At 45.5% G+C, this 27,004-nt stretch overlaps 2 protein-coding genes and 1 long non-coding RNA gene across 15 annotated transcripts in view; 2 read left to right on the forward strand and 1 right to left on the reverse strand.

Moving 5' to 3' along the window:
• PHTF1 (putative homeodomain transcription factor 1) overlaps nucleotides 1-7,941 on the forward strand; it is a 53,136-nt gene extending 45,195 nt beyond the window's left edge. For 10 of the 11 annotated variants that reach the window (XM_070077842.1, XM_070077845.1, XM_070077847.1 and 7 more), the window contains 3 exons: nucleotides 1,329-1,424; nucleotides 3,457-3,582; nucleotides 4,075-4,666. In XM_070077842.1, the coding sequence (XP_069933943.1) occupies nucleotides 1,329-1,424; nucleotides 3,457-3,582; nucleotides 4,075-4,095 (243 nt within the window). In that variant the 3' untranslated portion in view covers nucleotides 4,096-4,666. Of the gene's footprint in view, nucleotides 1-1,328; nucleotides 1,425-3,456; nucleotides 3,583-4,074; nucleotides 4,667-7,775 lie in introns of those variants that run through there. The other variant, XM_070077843.1, reaches the window with a different exon arrangement.
• Nucleotides 7,942-9,823: 1,882 nt separating this feature from the next.
• Nucleotides 9,824-27,004, reverse strand: part of MAGI3 (membrane associated guanylate kinase, WW and PDZ domain containing 3) — a 297,604-nt gene continuing 280,423 nt past the window's right edge. For 2 of the 3 annotated variants that reach the window (XM_017345962.3, XM_017345963.3), the window contains exons 17-21: nucleotides 22,715-22,817; nucleotides 21,438-21,564; nucleotides 20,740-20,883; nucleotides 14,117-14,255; nucleotides 9,824-12,638 (exon numbers count right to left, since the gene is read on the reverse strand). In XM_017345962.3, the coding sequence (XP_017201451.2) occupies nucleotides 11,623-12,638; nucleotides 14,117-14,255; nucleotides 20,740-20,883; nucleotides 21,438-21,564; nucleotides 22,715-22,817 (1,529 nt within the window). In that variant the 3' untranslated portion in view covers nucleotides 9,824-11,622. Of the gene's footprint in view, nucleotides 12,639-13,211; nucleotides 13,303-14,116; nucleotides 14,256-20,739; nucleotides 20,884-21,437; nucleotides 21,565-22,714; nucleotides 22,818-27,004 lie in introns of all 3 variants that reach the window. The other variant, XM_017345964.3, reaches the window with a different exon arrangement.
• On the forward strand, nucleotides 14,254-21,108 carry LOC138850575 (uncharacterized). The gene is made up of 2 exons (XR_011390516.1): nucleotides 14,254-14,548; nucleotides 20,675-21,108. It is a non-coding gene; the product is annotated as an uncharacterized lncRNA (long non-coding RNA).

The following is a 27,004-nucleotide window of genomic DNA, read 5'->3' on the forward strand; positions in this document are numbered from 1 at the left end:
TTAACAAGCTCTTTGAATTTCTTCTGTATCAATCATAGAATACATTGTTCAGTGCTTGGGAAATACCTGTTTTTCAGTGTGTTACTAGGTACTGAGTTGAGAAATGCTTGTTGTCAAAATGGAGTAGTATAAAGTGGTTTTTAAATTTTTTTGTTTTTAATTTTACATTTACCCATTCCTTAAAATTTAAATTGATATAATTTCCCAGTTTTGTTTGCCTTAGAATCATAGTGGCGAGTTCTTCCTATAAAGGGAAAAAATAAGGAATTAATAGTTAAAAACAGCTGGCCGGCGCCGCGGCTCACTAGGCTAATCCTCCACCTAGCGGCGCCGGCACACCGGGTTCTAGTCCTGGTTGGGGCGCTGGATTCTGTCCCAGTTGCCCCTCTTCCAGGCCAGCTCTCTGCTGTGGCCAGGGAGTACAGTGGAGGATGGCCCATGGGCCCTGCACCCCATGGGAGACCAGGAGAAGTACCTGGCTCCTGCCATCGGATCAACGCGGTGCGCCGGCCGCAGCGTGCCGGCCGCGGCGGCCATTGGAGGGTGAACCAATGGCAAAAGGAAGACCTTTCTCTCTGTCTCTCTCTCTCTCACTGTCCACTCTGTCAAAAAAAAAAAAAAAAAAAAAGTTAAAAACAGCTATCTTTGGGGCCAGCTTTGTGGCACACTGTGTTGATTAAGCTGCTGCCTGCAGTGCTGGCATCTCAAATGGGCAGAGGTTCAAGTCCTGGCTGTTCCACTTCTGATCCAGCTCTTTGCTAACGTGTCTGGGAAGTCAGCACAGGACAGCCCAAGTGCTTGGGCCCCTGGCCACTTATGTGGCAGGGAGACCCAGATAGAATTCTAGGCTCCTGGCTTCAGCCTGGCTCAGCCTTGACCACTGCGATCATTTAGGGAGTGAACTATTGGGTGGAAGATCTCTCTCTCTCACTCACTTTCTCTCTCTAACTCTGCCTTTCAGATTAAAACAAACAGCTATCTTCCACAAATGTTTTATGAGGATATTAAGTTAGTTGGGGAATACTGAGATAATGAGCTACAGTTTTTGGATAAAGGTGTTTACATGCTAATTATATTACAATTTATATTAAGAGTTTTCATTGTTTTGATATTTAAGTTGCTTCATCATTAATTTTTCTTCACTAAGTTCACTACGTGCTTTTCTTTGCCAAAGGGAGACTGTTAAGGCTGGGGGCGGGGCACATGTTCTCTGCAGAAGTAGCTGCTGGTGTGCCAAAATTTATTTTACTTGAAAACATGACTTCATGCAGTTTGTGTATCTTTTCTCTCCGACGTTTACCTTAATCTCTATTCTTTCTTTCCCTCAGATTAATTTATATCTTAAGATGGAAAAGAAGCCAAATAAGAAAGAACAGCTCACTCTGGTCAACAATGTATTAAAGCTGTCCACCAAGTTGTTAAAAGTAAGCAACATGCTATCATGCACTTTCAGTACCGCTGACATTTAATCAGCCGCTTCTCTGAGAAAACGCATGGGCAGATGACACCCTGGTGACGCAGGCGGCCCAGGAGGAGACCTGGGAGCAGTGGCTGAGACGGTGGTGGCTGGGGGTAGGGGTCATGTAGTGGTTTGCACCGAGCTGAGGTGACAGAACTTCGGGGCAAGGCCGGGGCTGAAGAGTGGTTCTCACCACCCAGTGTGGCCGTCTGGGCAAAGACCCTAGAGGAGAGGAGCCCGCTTCTCCCCTCTGTCCAGCACGGAGTCAGATGGAGATCACTGACGGTTTCCTGGGGACGGCCCTCGAGGGGAAAGGGCCACCTGTGCAAAAGCAGACTCGGACTGGGCAGCAGGCCAGCTTCAAGGCACTTGTCACCTTCAGGGACTACAAATGGCCATGTTCGTCTGGGCGTCAGTGCTCTAAGGAGGTGGCCAGTCTCCTCCACAGGGCAGTTACTGTGGCCAGCGCTCCCTTGTCCCTGTGTGGAGAGGCGAAGGGGGGAACAAGACTGACAAGCCCCACGCTGCCCTTGCCAGGAGTCGGCTGCTGTGGCTCCGTGCTGCCGTCCTTAGGCATGGTCTCAACCTCTGCACCCAAGCAGCTGCTGCTGCTGGCTGGTGTCCAAGGGCTACCCAGCCTCCCTGAACAACTTCCCCAGAGCTCTCTGTGCTGCCGTCTCTGAGCCCTGCCCCTGACTTGCCCGACTCCTGGGAAGAGACGTGTGCAGTGAGTCTCCTACCAGGAATTCACTGGCCATGGGCTGTGGCCACCATGTAGTGTTTTTACAGAAGAAAAGGGAGGGCTTTTAAAGCTGGCTTTAAAGACATTAATTAAATCAGTGTTTTACTACTTGGAAAATACCCTGGGAAAGGGTAGGTGTTAGACTGTGTAGATCCAAAATGTTCACCTGATGGTTTTCAGTTAAACCTAAATAATAATCGAATTTTGGGGACCGGTGTTGTGTAAAGCCGCTGCCTGTGATGCTGGCATCCCATATGGGCACCAGTTCGAGTCCTGGCTGCTCCACTTCCGATTCCAGGTCCCTGCTAATGTGCCTGGGAAGGCAGTGGAGGATGGTCCAAGTGCCTGGGACTCTGCCACTCATGTGGGAGGCCCAGAAGATGCTCCTGCCTTCTGGCTTTGGCCTTGCCCAGCAGTGGTCATTGTGGCCATCTGAGGACTGAACCAGTGGATGGAAGACTCTCTCCTTCTCTGTTAACTATTTCAAAATAAATAAATAAATAATTAAATAAATCTTTTGAAAAAATTTCTGGGACTGGTGTTGTGGCATAGCTGGTAAAGCCACCACCTGCAATGCTGGCATCCCATATGGGCACCTGTTCATGTCCCGGCTGTTCCACTTCCTATACAGCTCCCTGCTGATGTGCCTGGGAAAGCAGGAGCAGGTGGCCCAGCCTTTGCTGTTGTGGCCATTTGGGGAGTGAACCAGTGGATGGAAGATCTCTCTCTCCCTCTCTCTGTAAATTTGCCTTTCAAATAAATTAAAAATCTTTAAAAAATCCTAGTCATTGGAAAAGTAGGAGGGGCTGACATTGTGGCAAGCAGGTTAAATTACTGCTGTGACACTAGCATTCCATGTTAGAGTGCCAACTGGAACCCTGCTGTTCTGCTTCTGATCCAGCTCTCTGCTGGGAAAGCAGCAGCGATGGCCCAAGTACTCCGGCCCTGCCCGCCCAGTGGGAGGTCAGGATGGAGTCCTCGGCTCCTGGCTCAGGCTGGCTCAGACCAGTTTGTTGTGGACATTTGGGGAGTGAGCCAGGGGTGAATGATCTCTCTCTGTGTATGTCTTCCTCTTTTGCTGTTGCTCTGCTTTTTAAATAAATCAATCTTTTTAAAAAGTGCACTGCGGATTTTTTGGGAAGTAGCTTTGAGTACTGAGGAGAGGCTGCTGGTGGCCGTCCTCGCCCTTGTCAGACTTGACCGTGACAGGAAGGAGTCACTGACGGCATCTCACTGCAGTCCTCCTGTCTCCTAGGAGCTGGACACACCGTTCAGACTCTACGGGCTGACGATGAATCCCCTCATCTACAACATCACAAGAGTAGTCATCCTCTCCGCTGTCTCAGGTGTTATAAGTGACCTTCTAGGATTTAATATAAGAGTAAGTGTGACCACCTCTCCGTAGCATCTCCCTTCTCAGAATTGCTCTGTATAATCATCTGTGCTGCTTACCGTGTGTGACTCGCATGGAGCTAACGTGTGAGGGAGGGAACAGTCTGGTCACTGGTCCGCAGCCTTCTCAGCTCAGGGTCTCATTTAATTTATGTGCACTAGACTGAGCTCTTGCATGGAACAAAAAAATCAAGTTTGGATTTCACATCCGTTTAATAGCAAGGCCCAGGTAAGGGTCTCACTCTGATCTAGGGAAGTGTGTGGAGGTAGAATGGGTGAAAACCAACAACACTGAACTGCAGCGTGTCATCTTTGATCCTGGAAGTTGTTGTTTTTTCTCTATGATATTCAGTAGTTGCTATTTCCAGAGCTGCTATTTTTTTTTTTCTTAAAGGGCTCTTGTTTTGTAGTCATGTACATACACCTGTAAATCCCAAGTTTGTCTTGCAGCTGACTTACTTTAGGTATTTTCTTTTCTTAGCTATGGAAAATTAAATCATAAGCTGCATCATACGCCTGGACTCTGGGCCCTGGCTGGCGTCAGTGTTTACCCATGAAGGAGGAGGCTGCAGAACCAGTGAGCTGCCCACCTGCTGGTTCCCACGCACGGTGCTCTCAGCTCTGGCACACTGACGAGTCGTGTCTCCAGAGGAACAAGTCCTTTCCACTTGGGTGTGCATGCTAAAAAGCCTGTGTTTTTGTGGCTGTCCAACAGTACAGTCAGCAGCCTCGAGACTGTGTTCTGGTAACACAAGAACCATTTTCTGAGTTAGGGAATGTATTCTGGGCGCTTCAGTGCTCTGACAGTTGCATTTACTGGAAGTGGTCTTCTGGATGACTGTGGTAGATGCCCAAAGCATGAAGCAAAATCTTTTCCTGGAAATATGCAAATTCAGTACTTTTCTATTATACTCTATGGAGTTAGAGATTTCATTTCCGTGTCAAAGACAGAGTGAATAAATTATTTTAGGTTGAATCTGAATAAAAGAACTTTACTGGAAGTTTTTGATTTCTAGGCTTTTGTTGAAAAAAACTCACTTAAACTGTGAAATAAACTGAGAAATTATTAATTAGCTTACCGTTTTTGTTCAGTGCTAATAACTGTTAGCTGAGGTGACAGTCACCACATGATGCCTTGTTACTAAGCGTGAGAAACAACTACAGGCCTGCTCACACATGGTGGTTTCCACATGCAGGTCGTCTCGCTGTTTCCTGTCCCATGCATCATGGGTAATTTTATTGTTTGCAACCTGGTGCACCATCCCTCAGTTTCAGAGCCTCAGTGTGCGGTTGCTGGGCCACGCCTTTGTTGACGCGGGTTGTTTGCGTCCTCTTATGCACACGTGCACAATACATCCTCTGCCGCCCTCAGCCTCGCCACTCGGCCTGAGCGGGGCCTGCCTGCTGGACCACAAACCCCCAGAGCTCTGAGCCGCAGATGCCCGCCTTCATTAGTAAGCTGGCTTGGACATTTAGTAGTTGTAGCAGAACCTCACTGTCTCCCACCTCCTTCCTGCTGCCTGGAGTCTGGGAGCACAGTGATGTTCCGAGCATTTTCTGTCTTCAATTTTGGAGGTTTTTGTTACTGCGCCTTCAGGTTCACTAAGCTCTTTCTCTACACTAATTAGCTGTTAATCTCATCCAATGTACTTTTCATGTCTTAAAGTTTGATTTTAGTCCTTTTATGTCATAACATGCTTACTCTTTTCTATACTTTAACATAGTAAGTGTATTTATAAGAGGAGTAGTCAATAAGAACAGTAAGACAGCTATCTCAATCATTTTGGGGTCTGTTTTTATTGATGGGATTTTCTCACCCTGGGTCTTATCTTCCTGAGTTTTTGCATGCCTGATAATTTTTTATTGGCTATGAACTTTGTGTTCTTAGGTGTTGGATTCTGTGTGTATTATTTTGGTGGTCTTTTTTTTTTCTTAAAGGTTTATTTATTTGAAAGTTGGAGTTTCAGAGAAAGGGAGAACAGCTGGGACTCAAGTTGGTGCCCATACTGGGGGGGCCAGTGCTGCAGACAGTGGCTGTACGTGCTACGCCACAGTACCGGCCCCGATTTGGTGGTCTTTTAAATGTTCTCAAGCTTCGGTTGCGAAGGCAGGGAAGCTATGTGGAAACAGTTTGATCATTTTAAGGCTTGCTCGTAAGCTTTGGCCGGTGGGCCAGAGGCGTGTTCAGGGCTACTCTCCTGCTGTTCAGAGGATTCCGTTTGATGATGCCCTGCGAATTACCAGCTTTTTCTTTTTGGCTGTGGAAGGTGAACCATTCCCAGTTCTGTGTAAACTTCAGGAGTTTTTCTGCTTGTGTTCTCTGTGACTCTTTCCCTCATCGTGGGATTTCCGCATCTACTCATGTTGATCACTACTTGGCGGAGTATGCAAGGAGCCCTGTGCACGACTTGGAGTTGTCACCTCACCATGGCTGTCTTCTCTGTGGTGATCCTCCTGCAAGTTCTAAACGTCCTGGTCCTCCAGATTCCCCACCGTCTCCTCAACTCGGTGAGACTGCTTGATTCGGTTTGGCTGCAGTGCAGCCTAGAAACTGCAGGCAGTCATCCGGGGAACCGTGGGACACACTGGATTCCATGTCCTGCGCTGCCTGCCACCTACATCCTACAGTCCGTTTTTTTAACAATATATTTTCATATATATATATGTATATATCCATATATCTCCATCCCCATTTGTTCTTAGTTTTAAGGTGGGGGAAGTAAATGCTTCCGCCACCTTAGTAACTGACAGTCTGCCTGCTTGCTGACGCTGAGGGTCCCCGTCTAATCTGCTCTCCAGTCACTTGCAGCTTCCTCGCTTCCAGGTGAAGCCAACTTGACTCTCACCTCAGCTGCTCTGCTGACCTGCTGGCCTGTTTGTTCTTGCCTTGTGAGGTTGGTTCTCCACAACCGCATGAGTGAATCTGACAAATAGGAGACGTCCTCAAAAAGTTCATAGGGATGCATATTAGGACTGTGCATGGCTTTCAAAATTTTTTCACCAAAATAAAAATCTCTGTTCTTTGTGATGAACTTTGTGAAGCACGCTGTGTTTCTGTCATTTCTACCTCTGTTCTTAACCGGGCGGTAGCTTCCATTCGCTTCCTGGGTACCTCTGTTTGCTTCCCGGGCGGTAGCCTGCAGCGCTCTTCGTTAACAGGCCCGCTGCCCTCTCCGTCATTGCCTCCATCACTCCCTGTGCCTTCCCTGCACCACGCCGTTTCTCCTGTGAGCTCATTTCTGCTGCCTGGAATGCATCTTCCTGTGTTCACCCCTGGCTGGCTGTGCAGCTGTCCGTTCCTTACTTGAGGTAGTTGTGTCAGTCTGGTAGTTTCCTTCGTGGCACTTAAATCACAATTATCATGTTCAAGTCTGCCTACTTGTTTGTCTCCTTCCCCTTGAGAATCTCAGCACCTTGAAGGTAGGACTTCTGTTCACTCCTAGGTCTCTGGGATACAGGACAGCACCTGCCCCACAGTTGGTGCTCAATGAAAATGCTGACTGAATCAAGACTAGACCCAACTCATTTACCATTCATGAAATGTTGTTGTTAGAATATAGGATAGAAGAGCTGTAATTTCATGGTTCTCCTGCCCTCAGTGGTTCATTTAACCCTATAAAATTTCTAGGAACATGTGCTTTTGATTTCAGAAGAGAAATGAGATTTTGATATTCACCTGTTGAATTTAAACCAAAACTAGATTTGGCCATTCACACATTTAATTGTAATAGTAATTATAGAGGGATCAGAGAAATAATTTTGTAATCTGCTCTTCTATTGGGACAATGGCTATGGAGGCATAGTCTACAGACCTCTTAAATGTGTACATTATGGCCCGTGTATAATATAAACTAAACCTTTGAAAAATGGGATGACCAAGTACTTGCCTATAGGGGTGTGGTTCCACTGACTTTCCAAGAGGGGAGAAAAATGAAGCACTAGGATATCTTACCAAGCAGAAGTCCCGTTTCTGTTTTCTTACGCCTAGAGGCTAAGTAGCCATATGTGCTGGAAAAAGAACCTCCTTTCAAACAACCGAACTGCTTCATTGAGAATGTTTGCATCTACACACTCAGTGGGCCACTGGGTCTCACTCTCAATCCTAAGCATGATTTTGTGGCGTGTTGCTTCACCTGAGCATGTACTGACAAGTGACCTTCAATAACCCTTTGCTTCTTGCAGTTACTGCTGCCACGCTGAGTGATGAAGTTTGAGTTTCACAAGTGAGCGCTAACTCGATACCTTTCCTGCGGCCTTACCTGGGCCTCTGAGCTGCACCAAGCTACTACTCCAGTGAACACGTGGTGTCCTTTAAGGACAAAATAAACACCTGGTGCGTTTGCTAATAGTTCTTGCTGACTTTAATGCAAATATTGTAAAATAGACACATACTCACAAAATTGTTAACATCTTGATTGAGGCTAACTTAAAGCTCTTTTCTATGTTTTTGTATTTTCAAATATAAGTGAGGAAAATTCCAAGTTTTCTATGAAGTAAAATCCCAACTTTACAATCATTCATTCATATTATTATACTTCTTAAGGTTAATTGCATGGCAACATTGAAAACAGCCAATTTAGTGAATATCTTGAACTTACCTAACCAAGGCAAAGATTCCAGATTTCATTTTTTTTTTTTTTATTTTTTTATTTTTTTATTTTTTTTATTTTTTGACAGGCAGAGTGGACAGTGAGAGAGAGAGAGAGACAGAGAGAAAGGTCTTCCTTTTTGCCGTTGGTTCACCCTCCAATGGCCGCCGCGGCCAGCGTGCTGCGGCCGGCGCACCGCGCTGATCCGATGGCAGGAGCCAGGAGCCAGGTGCTTTTCCTGGTCTCCCATGGGGTGCAGGGCCCAAGCACCTGGGCCATCCTCCACTGCACTCCCTGGCCACAGCAGAGGGCTGGCCTGGAAGAGGGGCAACCGGGACAGAATCCGGAGCCCCGACCGGGACTAGAACCCGGTGTGCCGGCGCCGCTAGGCGGAGGATTAGCCTAGTGAGCCGCGGCGCCGGCCCCAGATTTCATTTAAACATGGTATGCTGTTAACAAGTCATTGTGTTGTTAAACTATAATGATGTTATTAGCATTAGTCATTATATTGATAAATCTAATAGAACCAGAAGGAACTGCCTGAATAAGTAAATCTGTCACTGTTTAAAAACCGTAGTGTTGGGCACTGAAGCATGCCATGGAGGGCACACGTGCTGCAGTCAACCTTACCCCACTCAGGTGTCCCCTTCCGTCACCAGTCTACATGCGCACCAGTGTTCCTTGACCCGAGGGCACACTCTGGACTGGCTCCCTGGCAGGCATTAGGTGCTCCCACTGATGTGAATGCCCCCTGCTTTGTTAAAACCCAACTCTGCTTTAAACATAAAATTCACTTGTCTACATGTTTAAAAGAACATCTTGCTATCAAGATATTCTCATGTAGCAGTAAAAAGTCAAATGCCTTTCTGAGGACAAGGAACTGACCATTACACAGAAGCTGATTGGCTCAGAGGATAAGACCCACCTTTCTAATCTTGCTAGTGAGGCAGTGCAGTAGCTTCCCACGATTTCCTGCCTGCTGTGGCCAGTAAGAAGATATGTCCACTGAGACAGCAACAGGATGGTTCTGCTGCCAAGCTGTGTGGCCTTCGCTGCAACCTCTCCACTGCGGAGGCTTATTTTTAGTGCGCACTCACGCAGTGTAACTAGGAATGTACTTTCCCCCGAAGAGTACTAAATTCATCATGGTCTTGAAGTATTATTCACATTGAGAGTTATATGAAATCAAGTCAGAACACTTCATCCTGAAAGTAAGTATAAATGTCAATTAAATGATATTTTAAAATGTGAACTGCCCCAGTGTGATGAAATCATTGAACTCCGCGATCTTGTGGTACTGGACTTCTGCTGCTGTCGCCGTGATAAGTGTCTGGGGGCTGAATCCCCAGTAGGACAGTGTGAGGGAGGGCTTTGTTAGGGACAGACTGTTTATGCAACACTGTTTTGTTGGCAATGAAAGTGAAAAACGGGCATCATGATATCTGGCACAAATCAGTTTCAAGCTTTATAGATAATAAAAGTAGAACCTCTGTAGCTAAAGTCGTCACTGGAAGAATCTTCCTGATTGTGGGACTCTGGGTGTGGGCTGGAGGGTAAGGATCAGGCCGTAGTGGGAACTGTCTCCAAAACCAGAAAGCAGCATTAAACAAAACTGACAGCAAAAGAGATGCAGGCCAGGAATTACTTTTTGCTTTTTCTTTTTTTAATATCTATATAAAAAATAACGAGCGATTTACAGATCTCTTTCTCTAATCAGAACCTCAGTGTATATATAAAGGGACTGTACAATATATAAACATTTACAACCAGTACATCCATATTTTTCTAGACATTCCAAGGCCACATCGCTAAATCAGTATATAATCAGTACAGTGACAGGTTACTTAGGAAGAGCCACATCAGACTGACAACATATGACATCAAAGTTATGTCACAGTTAACGATAAAAATAGGATTTGTATCACTAATTGTGAGCTATAGGGAAAATAAATTTCTGTGGTACTAAATTCTTGGCATTTACCACGCCTCCTAGTTTTGCTCTATTCAAGTAGTTAACAATGGGTGACTAAATATAGTTCTGGATGAAAATGGGGTTTCACAACTCCCTCTGGGAAGTGCGTCTTATCTCCAGGGCTGATACAGTTGTCACGTGCGAGAGTTTCACAGTCAGACTGGCAGAGGGAAGGACCTGATGTGTTGTTTCACAAGATGAACTTGGGTGACAGCACAAGTGTGTGCAAATATTCTAGAAAATAATTTGATTCTGAGAATGTGCCTTTTTTGACAATGCTACTGAGTGCTGTTTCATGGGACTGAGAAGCCCGCTGTTTTACGGAGTTTAAAACTTCCTCTTTCAACAAATATCTTTAATTAGAATTCAAGAGGACTCTGAAAATTTGTAAAAGCTAAGCACATGTTAAGTCTCTTATTTCTAAATAAGGAAGTTAATGTAGATTAAAAATAAAATACAGTGCAGCGAGGACTGTCTGCCACGTTTGTCCTTCCTTGCTGGGTCGGTCTTAGCCAGGGTCTGCTGCTCCACACCTGGCGTGGACATGTACTGCCAGAGCTGATGCTTCGGCTGGCAAAGGACTGTGAAACAGGCTTTCTGATCAGGCCCCTGAGACACTCTCTACCGATCTGACTCCTCAGGTATGTATGTATCAGGACTAACGACGTTAGTAGTAGGTACAACGAAGACATCCAGGAACAGACGGTCGGTAGTTTTTCTTCGAAGAGCAATGAGCAGTATTTCCACACGCTGCTCCGTGGCTCCATGATGAAATTACTGCAGCAGGAAGAGGGGACCTGAGATCACCACGCCAGGGCTGGAGCCACAGCACGAGCTGAACTCTGCTGTTTCGGATCGTAAGTAATCTTTAACAGCCAAACGAACATACAAGCCATATGAAAGTGTCAATATTTGGTTGTATATATTTTCTTTAAAGGAGTGAAATTTCGAGTTTTATTTTTAAACTGGGACATCAGTAGCTGTTAGAAGAGGCAACTACCATCTTGATTTAATGGTGATTTAATCTTTTCTGCAAGGATTCAAATATTTCTCTCCGTAAACATGCAGCATGCTATTGAGAACATCAACTTTCAAGGCAAACCTCACTTTTTCATGACTGGAGATATCTGGATGAGGAGGGTGAAGCTGACATGATCCAGTAGATAACTTGGCACAGATACGAAGTGTGTGATGAACACCCTGCTAGGATCAACAGAAGTTACTTGTTCAGACCCTCGGGAAGAGGAGCCGAGCAGCCTGCGGGCGGACGCAGCGCCTTCCTGAGTGGGAGGGAGGGCACTCAGCTGGGGGCACACGGGTTCTCAGCGATCCTAAAGGCCCTTCATGCAGCCTCGGTCATTTGATGCTCGAATTAAAATGTTCAGGAATTGTTGCAAAAAAGTATTATTTTGGGGAAAAATGCTTTTTAGTTAAGAAAAATTACAACTTGTTTGTTTGCTACTGAAGGTCACACCCGTTTCTCAGTCTGCAAGTCACTCGTGCTTGGGACTTTATTTGCACTGGGCACCTTCCAGGGCCCGGGAGTTATGGGGGGTTTTTTAACCGGAGAGCCGCTTGCACTCCTCCCGTCAGCCGCCTCCAGGTCCCTCCCTCTGTGGGAGGCAGGCTCCTGCCTTGGCGGCTTTTCTGACACGTGGGCACTTTCCGCTGTTTGGTCTTGACTAGAACTTGCTTCTCTGCGTGCCGTCTTCCCTTTTCCATCTTCAGGCAGGGCTCTGCTAGTGGTGTTCGTCTTTTTGGATGGCAGAGCCTTTTCATCCACCCGCTTGCATCTTTTCTCCGGAGATCTGGCTCTGCTCTTGCCCGGCCTCGCACTCGCATCCTTCCTGACGACCCCTGCCTTTCCCCTCCCTGCGGGGCCGTGCTCAGCGGCGCCCTCTGGGAACTCGGCTTCGGCGTGGGGCTGGTCTTGGCTTCCCTCCGCCTTCTGCTGCTTCCTCGGGCTGCTTGGTGGGCAGGGCTCTTGTCCAGGGCCTGTCCTGGTGCGGAGCTGGGAACTTCTGTTCTCCCCTTTCCTGGGGCTCAGCGACCGATCCCTGGGTCGTCTTGGGGGGTCATTTTTTCGAGGGCCGGCACTTTTTTCCAGATGTTCCTCTGAATGTGGATTGGTTGACTTTTTGGGACTAGTAGATCTACCTCTTGGTGGAACACCATTTTCTATTTTTAATAGATTTTTCTTGTCACTGTGCCCATGACAGTTGGGTTGGTCCCTCTTATTCACATTTGTTTGAAGGGACTGATGCTTGGTCTCAGACTGATTTTCATCTGAAGTGCCTTTCTTTTCAGGAGCAGCGTCCTTGAATTCTTCTGCCTTTCTACCTATCTGCACTCTCTTTAAGCATTCTTCAGTTACTGGCATCTGGGACTCTTCAAATACGGAAGCAGAATGTGAAGATGGGGAAAATGGTGACTGTTCATCATAAATCACATTTGAAGATGAAGGATTATTAATATCCCAATCACCTAAAAAAGTGATTTAAGTAGAACATGATTAAATTTTAGAATTCTATATAGGTCCAAGAAGTTTGAAACTTCAACATCTATTTGATGTGTACTGACTGCTGAGACAGCCTAAGCGTGAGCATTTTAGTGTACATGTTTCCCTCTCTGTAAAGGAACACGTGTAGAGACATCTGTTCATACAAGAAGGTAGGCTGTTTCTATACATAAAATAATTCATTTTTCCAGTTATGTAGAATTAGCAAGATAATATATGAGCTGTAAATTATTAAGGCCCAATAATGAACTTAAAAGAAACAAATAATAAAATTGGACCAAATTACCTGGTCCACAAGCTAACTAAGTTTTATCTTAAGGATATGACCAAATCACTAATTAATAAAGGAGACCAAACTGTGGTAACCAGAATGAGGTACATGGGCATTTGCAAATAATTTTCTTACAGTAAGCTGTCCAATTTAATGTCAAAAGAAGACTGAAAAGTGCAGAAGATAGAAACAGATGTACTTAATAGCATCATTTTTAATTAAAAAGAAAACAAAAGAAGGAAGTGATTTACAAGACATGCAAATTTACCAAGTCTTTTTAAGGAAAGACCAAGAAAAGCCCTGAAAGCCTTAATGTTGCTCAGGTTTCACGTAGGAGCACAGACCGGAAGGAGCCAAACCTGAAGAAGGAAGAGAAAAAGCCTAGGACTATGTGGAAAAAAAAAAAAAAATCAGCGCAGTTAGCAAAGGTGTCACTGGGAATGTATGATTCCTAAGCAGGTGGTGGCAGATAGTAGACTCACAAGCTGAAGGGACTGCAGGAGCTCCTGGCTGCACGACCCCCCCTCAGCCCTTGGCAGGGAGGGGACAGGTATTCAGTGGGCGTGGTCCTGCCTTTATTTCCAGGACAGTGTACTTAAAAGTAGTGATTTTAAAATACTGTGATATTTCAAAAACATACAATGAAACCAAGAAAGTTTGCAATTAGTACAGGAGTACAGGTATGGTCTCAGGCCCAACTCTGTCTTGAGGTAGTGCTATCGTGACTTGTTTCTGACAAGTGACCAGTAAAGTCCGAAGTCCTTACCCTACTCCCTCAGAGACACGCATCTTACGCATGGACGGAAGGAACATTTGCTGGGAGCGTGTAGTCAGTCAGGGAAGGAGAGAGCCAGGCCAGAGGAGCCATGCAGTGTTCTGCAGGACGTCTACATGGCTGCCTCCTGGGCCCTGCCATTTTACAGGCACATTTCTCCGCAAAAGCCATCTGTGTTTTCTGATGAAATCAACTTAAAGTGGACTCCATTCCAACAAATTGAATACTTGAATTCACTTGTACACGGTTATCCAACTAGATTCTGGTGGTTCTGGTGTTCACCTCTGAATTAGCTAGTTAAAAAAAAAAAAGCTATCCTCCAAATAGAAATTCCTTTTCCTTCTGCTGCCCTTCCCTAACATACAACTTTGAAGCTACCAGCGAACTACGTTACTTACCGTGGTCAGGTATCAAGCCAGCTCCTGGCCTCAAGAGAAGAAGAACTTTATTTCCACCAGCCTGAATGAGCTCAATTGCTCGAGTATGTGTGATGCCTTGTGTGGGCTCCCCATTGATTTCAACAATCTGGTCACCAACCTAGACAGGGAACATTCCCGGGAACAACATGAAACTCTGCACTCTTCTTCTTTTCTGCTTCTGTCAGCTCCACAGCCATGTGACCTTGCTAAGTGACTCTCTCATTTGTTAAATATTTAATGTGATCACAGCACAATCACACTAGGGCTGAGGAGTGCACAACCACAGGAAGAGACAATGTCCAGTTTTACTTTCTCGATACAAATCGCACATGGATAAGTTTTATATGGCTGCTAAGTCAGGATATAGGCATCTTCAATCCAAGAACCAAATTCTACACTTGGCACCAAAAGGTAAGCAGTGGAACAGGAGGTAAGTTTCTACCCCAATCCAAATGATCCCACAGGTCGCTATGTGGATGATCAGTCTGTGAAGGGGACTTTCAAACTTGAGCTGAATCTTGAATTTATTCCTTAAAACCTGGGCAGGTGGTGCCTCATCTTTGAAGTCCTTCCTGGGAGAACTGCCCGCGCCTGGGTATTGCCATTATGTCCTGTACGTGTATGAGGCATTAGACAAATGACATTTATAGATTAAAAGCCTAAAAAATTAAGCTTAGAGATTAATATAAACACTTACTTGAAGCCAGTAACTGCCTTACATTTAAAGACTTCAGTGTAAAATCATTTCCAACATAAAGCTAGGGATCAGAGTAAGGTACTTCAGTACTGTTTGTGTTTGCAGAAATGTCTGTTGTTATTTTAAAAGAAAAAGGACAAATATGGAAAAGTCAAGTATAACTTTTGCAAAGAACCTGATTAAAAATAATGATTTTAGGCTGGCGCCGCGGCTCACTAGGCTAATCCTCCACCTTGCGGCGCCGGCACACCGGGTTCTAGTCCTGGTCGGGGCACCAGATTCTGTCCCGGTTGCCCCTCTTCCAGGCCAGCTCTCTGCTGTGGCCAGGGAGTGCAGTGGAGGATGGCCCAAGTGCTTGGGCCCTGCACCCCATGGGAAACCAGGATAAGCACCTGGCTCCTGCCTTCGGATCAGCGCGGTGCGCCGGCTGTAGTGCGCCAGGCGTGGCGGCCATTGGAGGGTGAACCAACAGCAAAAGGAAGACCTTTCTCTCTCTCTCTCTCACTGTCCACTCTGCCTATCAAAAAAAAAAAAATAATAATAATTTTAAATTGATTTCAAGAAGACAGGCCAACAGAAGACTATTGGCTTCAAAACAGAACTAAACCATGCGATATTGGTAAAATCTCCAAAAGCAAAATTGTAAATCTTTATGGGAGCTTACTAAAATAACCCATAAGTAACAGCAGAAGGGGAACTGATAATTACTTCTCAAAGGTCAGTATCTACACCCAGTCCACATACAGCCCAGCGCTGTGGCTGAGGCTCACGTCCTGGCTCTGCTTGCTGGCTGTGTGGTCTCGTTTTCCTCAGTTACTAAGTGAGGGTTTCTGTACCGACTCCTGGGGTTCTTGGAAGGATTTAATGAGATGAAACAGGATTGTACACCAAGCACAAATGTTAGTTTTCAAGTATATTAAAGCGCACTGGTAGGAAGATTTAACTATAGACTACACCCTATTCTTTACAATGCAAAAAATTTCAAATAAATTGTGAAATAGAACATAAAGTGTCCTGCATATTTATATATAAAAAAAGATGAGTCTTACTCTTAAAGAACTGGAGGATATGTAATCAGAAAAAAGATGGATTTCATATTGCTAGGATTTGAATGTTTGTCCCTGGAATGTATGTGTTGGCATTAATCCCCAAAGTCATATGACTTACTGGAGGGGGAATTTTTTGGGGGGGGGCTTGCATTGTGAGGGCTCTGCCCTCATTCATCTATTCATGGACAAGTGGCTGAATGGCATAGTGAGGGAGTAGCTTTGTTACCAGACTCCCTGGGTCACCCATGCTTGGTCTTGCCACGTGACGCCCCACAGGGCTCAGGACTGTGCACAGTCCTGTTATCAGGATGGCCCTCACCAGATGTGGCCTCTCAACCTAGGACTTCCCAGCTGTCAGACTGTGGGAAATAAATTTGTTTTCTTTATAAATTACCCAGTGTCTGGTATTCAGTTAATTTTTTTAAAGACAATAATAAAAACAGGATGGAGAGAAGCACTAAAGATAATTAATTAAAAAAACCCCTTACTATTGAGAATATATGCATGAAACAAAAGTCAGTATATAGATTTCTCTTGTTTAAGTAGTGAAAAAATTGTGAAGAAGAGATACAGAGGAGAAATCAGTATTAGACATACAATCCTGCAGGTAATTAAATGTCAATTAAAGAAGGTAATAACTGGGGCATGCTTCAGGTTTATCCTATAAAACATGGTTGAAATTCTAATTAATTTCAATCACATTTGACTTAACTCTCCAAATCTGTACACTTTATTCTTAGTATAATAAACTGTAAATACAACTTGTAATTGAGTAGATTTGCCACCAGGTGTCATTTTTGTTTAAAATTAAATTGGTGGGAAAAGAGGGCTTTCAGATTTCTGGTGGCAGGCCCTCAGAGGAGGGGAAGCTACAGAAAACTAAAAGATAAAAAAAGGCACCTCTGGGGCCGGTGCTGTGGTGTAGCAGGTAAAGCCACCGCCTTCAGGGCCGTCATCCCATATGGGCACCGATTCGACACCTGGCTGCTCCACTTCCTATCCAGCTCTCTGCTGTGGCCTGGGAAAGCAATGGAAGATGACCCAAGTCCTTGGGCCCCTGCACCCATGTGGGAGACCTGGAGGAAGCTCCTGGCTTCTAGCTTCGGATCAGTGCAGCTGCGGCCAGTTGGGGAGTGAACTAGCGGAGGGAAGATCTGTCTCTGCCTCTCCTTCTCTGTGTAACTCTGACTTTCAAATAAATGAATAAATCTTAAAAAAAAAAAAGGCACCTCTAAGAGTAAACTATATTTTAAAATGGTGTTATTTGAAGATGTAATAAAAAGGAACAACTTTTGATAGATAGAAAAATAAACATTCAGGTTCTATTTTTTATAATTTAAAATTGTGGGGGAACAAAGAGTAAAGAAGAGAAATGAAAGGAGAAAAAATGAAATAGAAGAAGAAAAGTAGGAAGAAGGGCTAGCAAAAAAGAATCTCTTTTCTCACTAAAAACATATTGGAATTACAACACAAGGCTTACATTATGCTACAGCCTGTTAAGAAACTACATGTAACAACAAATCCAGATGGAGCCCACGGGCTGTGCTAGAGGACCACAGCGCTGGTCCCACAGCGGCACTCACAGGAGATTCAGTATCCCTGAGCTCCAGTTTTAACTCTGCAGGTGGGGGTAATGCCACTGCAGAGACTGTAGTTGGAAGCGTGCTGCCTTCAGGAGGGTAGACTCTCACTGTTTTCTAGATCTGACTGCTTTTTGTTGAATATTAAAAGATTTTGACACTATTCCCTAATATGGACTTTCCCATAATTCTCTTATCTCAGAACATCCTCTACCCTCCTCCTCCTCTTAACCAGATGTAAGGACCAGCTTAGAACTCACTAAACCTGCAGATCCTCTCAGTGACTGTCAGTTCCTTTCCAAGTGTAGTGACCAGTACAGTGTTGCTGACTACCTCATGCACTCCCCACTCCTGTCCGTCTACCAGTAAGAGTGAGGAACTGATCTTATCTGTTAAAAAACAACAATTATTTCATAGGTAGAATGGCTGTTGATCCAGTTTACTTTGAACGTTTCTATGGAATACCTACTATGATATTCAGTGCACTAGATCAGCCACTGAATAACAGATACTGGACCCCAAGTCCAGTTGTTAGCCTCACAGAAAATGCACGGGAGTGGCAGCTAGAGCAGATTTATCCCTGATTGTTGTCATCAGTACGACTTTACTGCGTTCCAGTTCTATGCAAGATTCTCATGTTCCTTACCAGTTAAGATTTTGATAGTTAATCGCCAGAAAAGTAACTCTTCTGAAGAGCTGACATCATCTTATTATAGCTCAGAGCAGTTTTGGACCTAACGGTTAATAGCTTGTTTCTGTTTTCAGTTGTCAGAGCTTATTTTTAATCTGGAATGAAATCTGGTTCTGTTTCATCTGGAAACAGAACCAGTGGGTGGGAATTCTTTCTGTATCTCAAATAAATAATGCACTTTTTAGGTCAGCACTGATAGTAGTAGGTTAAGCCTTTGCCTGCAGCGCCAGCATCCCACATGGGCGCCAGTTCAAGTCCTGGCTGTTCTACTTCTAATCCAGCTCTCTGCTATGGCCTGGGAAGGCAGTGGAAGATGGCCCAAGTGCTTGGGCCCCTGGATTTGCGTGGGAAACCTGGAAGAAGTTCCTGGCTTCTGGCTTCTGGCTTCAGATTGGCCCAGCTCTGGCTGTGTGGCCATTTGGGGAGTGAACCAGCGGATGGAAGACAACACTTTCTTTCGCTCTTCTGCATTTCTCTCTCTCTCTCTCTCTCTCTCTCTCAGATTGTTTATTTTGAAAGTCAGGGAGAGACAGAGATAATTCCCATCCACTGGTTCACTCCCTAGATGGCTACAACAGCCAGCGCTGGGCCAGGCAGAAGCCAGTGGCTTCATCTTGGTCTCCCATATTAGTGGCAAGGGCCCAAATGCTTCTGCCATTCTCCACTGCTTTTTCCAGGCCATTAGCAAGGAGCTGGATAAGAAGTGGAGTAGCTAGGACTCAAATTGGTGCCCATGTGGGATGCTGGCACTGCAGACTTTACCTGCTATGCCAACAACACCAGCCCCTGAACTGTCTCTACAAGAAAGTGAACTGAGGCTAGATCCTAGCTCTTGGTTGTAGGCATCCTGCCACGAGCCCCTCTCCCTGTCATAAACATTCTGCAGCTCTGCTCTCACAACCTTCCCATGTTCTTAACTTCCTCTCACTCACTAATCACAGGTCTTTCTCAGGTCACCCCTTCCAACTCATTCTATGGTTGGTAGAAACCATGGATAGCACAAACACAATACATGATTATGAAACCAGTAATGGGAGTGAAGTAGTGATGTGAGAAATTAGAAACTGTGATCGTGCAGAAGCCTTTGGCAATCACTGTCAGAACATGCCACCTAATAACTCACAGGACTGCCTGCCTTTCGGGTTAGTTTACTTAAGTTAAAAGGTAAAACAAACAGAGCACAAAAAACCCAGTTCCCTCATCCCACTGCTTACTGGTGACAGAGGAAGGAAGTACAAAAATTCTCTTGGATAGTACTCTTGAACTTAAAATTCTAGTATGCAACCTAACTAAATACAAGTGAATTAACTATTTTTTTTAAAAAAAATTGAAGACAGCAAGTGTCTTATAATAATAATCTTTTCAAAAATTTTTATTTCAGGGGCTAGCGCTATGGCATAATGGATAAAGCTGCTACCTGTGATGCCAGCAACCCATATGGGTGCTGGTTTGGGCCTTGGCTGCTCCGCTTCCCATCCAGCTCCCTGCTAATGTGCCTGGAAAGAGGCAGAAGATGGCCTGAGTGCTTGGCCCCTGCACCCATGTGGGAGAGCTGGCTCCTGGCTTTCGCCTGGCCCAGCCCTGGCCATTGTGGCCATCTGGGGAGTAAACTGGAGGATGGAAGATCTCTCTCTGTCTCTGTCACTCTGCCTTTCAAATAAATAAAATGAATCTTTAAAAAAAATTTACTTTTTTTTTTTTTTTTTTTGACAGGCAGAGTGGACAGTGAGAGAGAGAGACAGAGAGAAAGGTCTTCCTTTGCTGTTGGTTCACCTCCAATGGCCGCCGCAGCTGGTGCGCTGTGGCTGGCACACCGCGCTGATCCGAAGGCAGGAGCCAGGTGCTTCTGGTCTCCCATGGGGTGCAGGGCCCAAGCACTTGGACCATCCTCCACTGCACTCCCTGGCCACAGCAGAGAGCTGACCTGGAAGAGGGGCAACCGGGACAGAATCCGCACCCTGACTGGGACTAGAACCCGGCGTGCTGGCGCCGCAAGGTGAAGGATTAGCCTATTGAGCCGCGGCGCGGCCATTGGGTTTCAATATAGTATAGCACACTGAAGTGGATACATGAAATCATCAAGGGGGTTGAGAAAGAAAAATGGGGACAGGCATTTGGCAGAGTGGTTAGGATGCTGCCTGGGAGGCCCACATCCCATACTACAGTGCCTGGGTCAAGCCCCACCTCCTCACTTCTGATCCAGCTTCCTGCTGACACACGCCCTGGGGGGCAGTAGGTGATGGCTCAAGTACTTGGGTCCTGCCACCCATGAGGAAGATCCAGACCGAGTTCCAGGTTCCTGGCTTCAGCTTGGCCTAGTTCTTGTTGTGGGTATTTGGGGAGTAAGCCAGCAGACAGGAAATCTCTGTCTCTTTGATTTCCAAATAAAGTGTAAATAAATAGGTAAAAACTAAGCAAAAAGTAAAACACAAAGTAACAAGTATTTGCCCTTTAGATTTTAGTAATGGAAAAACCTGCTTCTTAAGATTCAAGAGGTTTCCTTCTTCATTTTCTTTACAGCAATTATTTTTAGATGTTTCCAGTCTGAAATGAGAGCCACAGGTTACGGCCAGAAGCCAACTCACGTGGATTCTGCCGTCTTTGATGGCGGGGCCGTCCTCAGCAAGACGAAGGATGAACAGCCCCATGTTGTACTCCTTGCCCCCTCGGAGGCTGAATCCAAAGCCCCGGGGCCCTCTCTCCAGCTCTACTGGGTAACAACCAAGGCTCTACAAAGAAAGAAGTATATGAAAAATTCTCAAGGACTGACTTATTTACATTTTGAAGAAAGGCTACTTTTATAGCTGCAAGAAATAATTCATACTCTCGTATGCATCCTGCATCGTGAGGAAGGAAGATTAGTTTGGGTTTGAGGGTTGTTTTTGTCAATGCCCCTAATGAATCTGAAGATTTACACATCTTCCCTACTAGTTGGTCAATGTGCAATGGAACACTCAGGAAACAGAGATTTAGAAGGTGCTTCCTCTAACTAGATTTTGACATTTTCCTGAAAAAAAAAAAAAAAAAAGTGACTCCTATTTTGTTTAGTTAAAATACTATTTACTTCTAAGGACTTAATTGAGGGCTCAAATTTCTTCTACTGGAAGAGTCAACTTTTCTCTTTACAATCCTTCATGGAAGATAACTGAATGTGAATACACAGCCAGGTAGACAAGCACTATTTTTGGAACAAATTTCTGAACTGATTTGCACTAAGCTTTCACCCATAGCACTAACACAGCAACTCAAAAGTTTGGTCTGCATTTGGGGGATCCTGGCTCACCTGATTGTGCCGACTGCCCACGACGGAGATCACGGCGGTATCAGGTGGGGTGAGGTGCTTGTGGTCAGACCAGGAATGTCTATAGGGAGTGGAGACATCTTTTCCCACTTCACCTTCCAGGGCACTTCTACAAGAGAGAAGTCAAGTCACTCTTGTAAGTGAGAAAATGAGAATCATTGTAAAAGTAAAGGCAGGTTAATTTCTTGTCTTTGAAAAGCTAAACGTTGCCGTTCTCCTCTGACAAATCACTATTGGCTCACTGTGTCCGGAACCAGGGCTGCTTGAGAAGCCCGGCCTTTAACTCCCAACCCAGCCCACGTCTGACGCCAGCACTGTCTTTCTCAAGGGCATCTCAGTGCGGTTTCCCACCAAGGAAAACTGCACTCAGTAGCTGAACAGAGGGCAGAGAAGCTGACCTTGTCACAGTGAAAAACAGCTTTCCTGCAGTTGCTGAGTTTCTGGAAATCTAGTTTTTGTTCCATGGCTGTGTTTGAACAAAACAGGAAAGAAAGATGCTCTGCTCTGCTCTGCTCAGGCAGTCTGAGACGACAACCCAAGCAGATCTGCAGATCTTGAGTTTTCAATCTTTTTTTTTTTTTTTTTTTTGGAGGAACTTTTTTTTTTTTTAAGATTTATTTATTTACTTGAAAGTCAGAGTTACACAGACAGAGAGGAGAGGCAGAGGAGAGAGAGAGAGAGAGAGAGAGAGAGAGAGAGAGAGAGGTTTTCCATCCGCTGGTTCACTCCCCAATTGGCCGCAACGGCCGGAGCTGCACCGATCAGGAGCCAGGAGCTTCTTCTGGGTCTCCCACGCAGGTGCAGGGGCCCAAAGACTTGTGCCATCTTCCACTGCCTTCCCAGGCCATAGCAGAGAGCTGGATTGGAAGAGCAGCAGCTGGGTCTTGAACTGGCGCTCATATGGGATGCCGGCGCTTCAGGCCAGGGCGTTAACCCGCTGCACCACAGCGCCAGCCCCTGGAGTTTTCCCATCAAAACCATAATGAACAAGAGCAGCAGAAGCTGAGGCTGCTGTCACTTCTTTCCACCTTCGTGCAACTCTCATGACAGGATAATCGCACCGCGCCTGGGAAGGGGTTGAGGAGAGGGATGGAGACACTGGGGGAAAGGGAATAGTGAAAGTATTTGAGGGTGGAACCTGCCAGAGTTCTTATGTTGACCTCAACAGCTGGCTTTCACATTAACAGCATGGGAGTTGGGGATGCAGTGGGTTATGAAGATTGGGGAGATCAGGAGCGAAAATCTAAGAACAACCTCACCTGTCCCCAGGTGTGTGGTTGGCCTGTGACTGTCCCATGGGCCTGTGTTGCAGTGCTGGGCTCTGCCGGGCTGAGTTTGTTCCTGATGGTGGACCGTGATGTTCTGTTCAAATGAAAAAACAGTAGAAGTAAGAACGGATACAGAAAAGCATGCGGCCAACAGGATCTATCAAAATGAGACAAGCAGCTGTGAGCCGACTCTTCAGGGAGAGCAGCATGGCTGGCAGCTGTCCGGAACTGGAACATTAACATCTTTCCCACCTGGGCTTTTGATTAATGCTTACAAGTCACAAGAACAGAAATCATATTCTTACTTCCCACTTTCATTTTTGTTTGGCTCATCCATACAATATAGAAATTAGAAATGAACACACTCAATTACATTTATCTAGGAGACAGAGTCCATGACCCATTATGCAGCCTGCTCTGTGACTTCCCAGAGCACACCAGTGATAATTGGTGATCCATTCTAGATAACAGAGCTAGGTTCCAAGAGTGTTGGTCTGCCTCATAGAATGGCAGATGTCCTAAACAGCACTCTGGCCTCAGAATCAGCCCTTAACGCATTCGGGTCCAGCTAAAAAGCCCATGAGAGTATTTCAGGCATGGAAAGCCAAGACACTCCGGCAAAAACACACACACACACACACACACACACACACAAAACCTAAATGAAAGATCTCTGTGAGATCTCAGCAGAAAGAACGGGCCATCAAAGAAGCAAGTACCTTTCTCTGAAGGGAGGAGAAAACTTCTACTTTGACTATGACCTTGTCTAAATAAGAGTGGAGTTGGTGAACTCAAAAGGCCTCCATAGCCTTGGCAACTCATGACAAGAGCCTCAGGTGATTACTGATGCCATAAATTGGAGTGTCAATTGTTAAATCAACAACAGGAGTCACTGTGCACTTACTCCCCATGTAGGATCTCTGTCCTTAATGTGTTGTACTATGTGAATTAACAGTATAACTAGTACTCAAACAGTACTTTATACTTTGTGTTTCTGCGTGGATGCAAACAGTTGAAATCTTTACTTAGTATATACTAAATTGATCTTCTGTATATAAAGATAATTGAAAATGAATCTTGATGTGAATGGGATGGGAGAGGGAGAGGGAGATGGGATGGTTGTGGGTGGGAGGGAGGTTATGGGGGGAAAAGCCGCTATAATCCAAAAGCTGTACTTTGGAAATTTATATTTATTAAATAAAAGTTAAAAAATAAAAATATAAAAAAGTAAGCATCCTGAAGGCAGGGGTTTTTGTGTTTTGTTTGCCCCTATACCCAGATCAGTACCCAGCAGATAGTAGGCACTAAGTATCTGTTGAATAAATGGCTGAACTGCTAACAAAGTGAACAACAAAGCAAAAGAATAATTCACAATCATGCAGGGTTTATGTTAGAAATTCAAATATAGTTTAAAAGTAGGAAATCTATGTTGGCACCTAGAAGAATACTTGGCACAGGCATGGCAGGCTCAAGTACTTCAAAATCTAAGAGAAGCATTGAAAACTTTTAGAATGAATGAGAATTAAGCACTGAAAAATTAATACTAATAAAGCATATGGTTGGATTCGTTCATTTTCTATTACTATAACAAAATACCTGAGGCTGGATAACTTGTAAAGAAAAGTGTTTGGGGCCGGTGCTGTGGCATAGTGGGTAAAGCCATTGCCTGTGATGCTGGCATCCCATGTGGGCACTGGTTTGTGTCCCAGCTGCTCCACTTCCAATCCAGCTCTCTGCTGATGGCCTAGGAAAGCAGCAGCAGATGGCCCAAGTGTTTGGATTCCCTGCTGTTCCCTGAAGCACAGGACTGACTGCCTGCTGATAAGACGAGATGGCAAGCCACGGGAGTGGACGGTAAGAAGAGATTGATTACTTTTTAAAATATTTATTTATTTATTTGGAAATAGAGTTGGGGGGAGAGAAAGAGAGAGAGAGAGAGAGAATCTTCCATCCTTTTGTTCACTCCCCAAATGGCCGCTGTGGCCAGGGCTGGGCTCGACCGAAGCCAGGAGCTTCATCTGGGTCTGCCACTTGGGTGCAGGGACCCAAGGACTTGGGTCATCTTCTGCTGCTTTCCTATGCACATTAACAGGGAGCTGGATGGGAAGGGGAGCAGCCAGGACTTGAATTGGTGCCCAAATGCAATGCAAGCACTCCACATGGCAGCTTTACCTGCTGTGCCACAGCGCCAGTCCCAAGAAAAACATTCTTCAGTTTCTCAGATCCATATATATATATATATATATTTTTTTTTTTTTTTTTGACAGGCAGAGTGGATAGTGAGAGAGAGACAGACAGAGAGAAAGGTCTTCCTTTTCTGTTGGTTCACTCCCCAATGGCTGCTGCGGCCGGCGCATTGCGCTGATCCAAAGCCAGGAGCCAGGTGCTTCTCCTGGTCTCCCATGCGGGTGCAGGGCCCAAGCACTTGGGCCATCCTTCACTGCACTCCTGGGCCACAGCAGAGAGCTGGACTGGAAGAGGGGCAACCGGGACAGAATCCGGCACCCCTACTGGGACTAGAACCTGGTGTGCCGGTGCCGCAGGCAGAGGATTAGCCTATTGAGTCATGGCGCCGGCCTTAAATATCCTTTTTTTTTTTTTTTAAAGAAAAAGATTTATTTATTTGAAAAACAGAGTTACAGAGAGGCAGAGGCAGAGAGAAGTCTTCAATCTGCTGGTTCACTCCCCAGTAGGCCGCAACAGCCAGAGCCAAGCTGATCAGAAGCCAGGAGCCAGGAGCCTCTTCCAGGTCTCCCACGTGGGTTGCAGAAGCCCAAGGACTTGGGCCATCCTCTATTGCTTTCCCAGGCCATAGCAGGGAGCTGGATTGGAAGTGGAGCAATACTGGCGCCCATATGGGATGCCGGCATTGTAGGCAGTGGCTTTACCTACTAAGCCACATTACCAGCTCCCAGACTCATACTTCAATGATGAAACTTTTGTTTTATTCTGTCCAAATATCAGCCATAGAATATTTAAAGTATTAGAGAAGGAGCATAGCGTGGTGATGAAGATCTTGTGCCCTGAAGCAGGCGGATGGACGTGCCTGACCTGGTCACTGAGTTGCGTGGGCTCCACTGCACACTGCCTGTATTCTCTGTGCATCTCCCAGTCCCATCTACAGCAGGAGAATCAGCTACCTTGTAGGGTTGCTGTGAGTATCAGAAGCACAACAAATGCACAGCTTAGGACACTGCCTGATAAGTGCTGTTCACCGTATCAGTGTCTGTTCCATCAACACTTCTGTCATCGTCGTCCTCCGCATCGTCATGCCTCGCTGGGGGCTGGACTTCTCTAAGTACGCATCCTGGAATGCTCACCTCATTTGGAACAATGCTTCATGTATAGGCTATTTTAAGCTAGACTAATGTGGAAATTGATATGAATTACAATAAAGTACAGATAAAATCTGATGTTAGACATAGAAGATGAATGACAGGAAGCAATTTCTGCTGAGGAAACACTAATATATGTTGCCCTATTTTATGGCTTGGATTAAGCTGCTTCTCTTCAAAGTTTTATGGGACTAAACACAGATAATTTATTGCTTAGGAACTTCTAGGGGCCAGTATTGTGGTGGTGTAGGTTAAACCGCTATTGATGATGGTGGCATCCCATATGGGTACCAGTTTGAGACCCGGCTGCTCTGTTTCTAATCCAGCTCCCTGCTAATGTGCCCAGGAAAAGTAGCAGAGGATGGTGTGAACGCTGGGGACCCTGTACCCAAGTGGGAGACCCAGAAGGAGTTACAGACTTCCCTCCCTGGTCCCTAAGCCCCAGCCCAACCTTGGCTGTTGCAGCCATTTGGGGAGTAAACCAGCAGATGGAAGATCTCTCTCTTTCTCTGTGAAACTCTGCCTGCAAATAAATATATCCTAAAAATAAATAAATAAATAAATAAAATAAAAACCCCCACTTCTTTTTTTTTAACTGCGTTTTAAAATTTTATTTATTTATTTATTTATTTATTTAGACAGGCAGAATGGACAGAGAGACAGAGAGAAAGATCTTCCTTTTCCGTTGGTTCACCCTCCAATGGCCGCCGCGGCCGGCGCGCTGCGGCTGATCTGAAGCCAGGAGCCAGGTGCTTCCTCCTGGTTTCCCTTGCGGGTGCAGGGCCCAAGGACTTGGGCCATCCTCCACTGCACTCCCGGGCCACAGCAGAGAGCTGGCCTGGAAGAGGAGCAACCGGGATAGAATCCGGCGCCCCGACCGGGACTAGAACCCGGTGTGCCGGTGCTGCAAGTGGAGGATTAGCCTGTTGAGCAGCGACGCCGGCCA

Source organism: Oryctolagus cuniculus, chromosome 7, assembly GCF_964237555.1.
Source record: "Oryctolagus cuniculus chromosome 7, mOryCun1.1, whole genome shotgun sequence".
Taxonomy (NCBI): Eukaryota; Metazoa; Chordata; class Mammalia; order Lagomorpha; family Leporidae; genus Oryctolagus; species Oryctolagus cuniculus.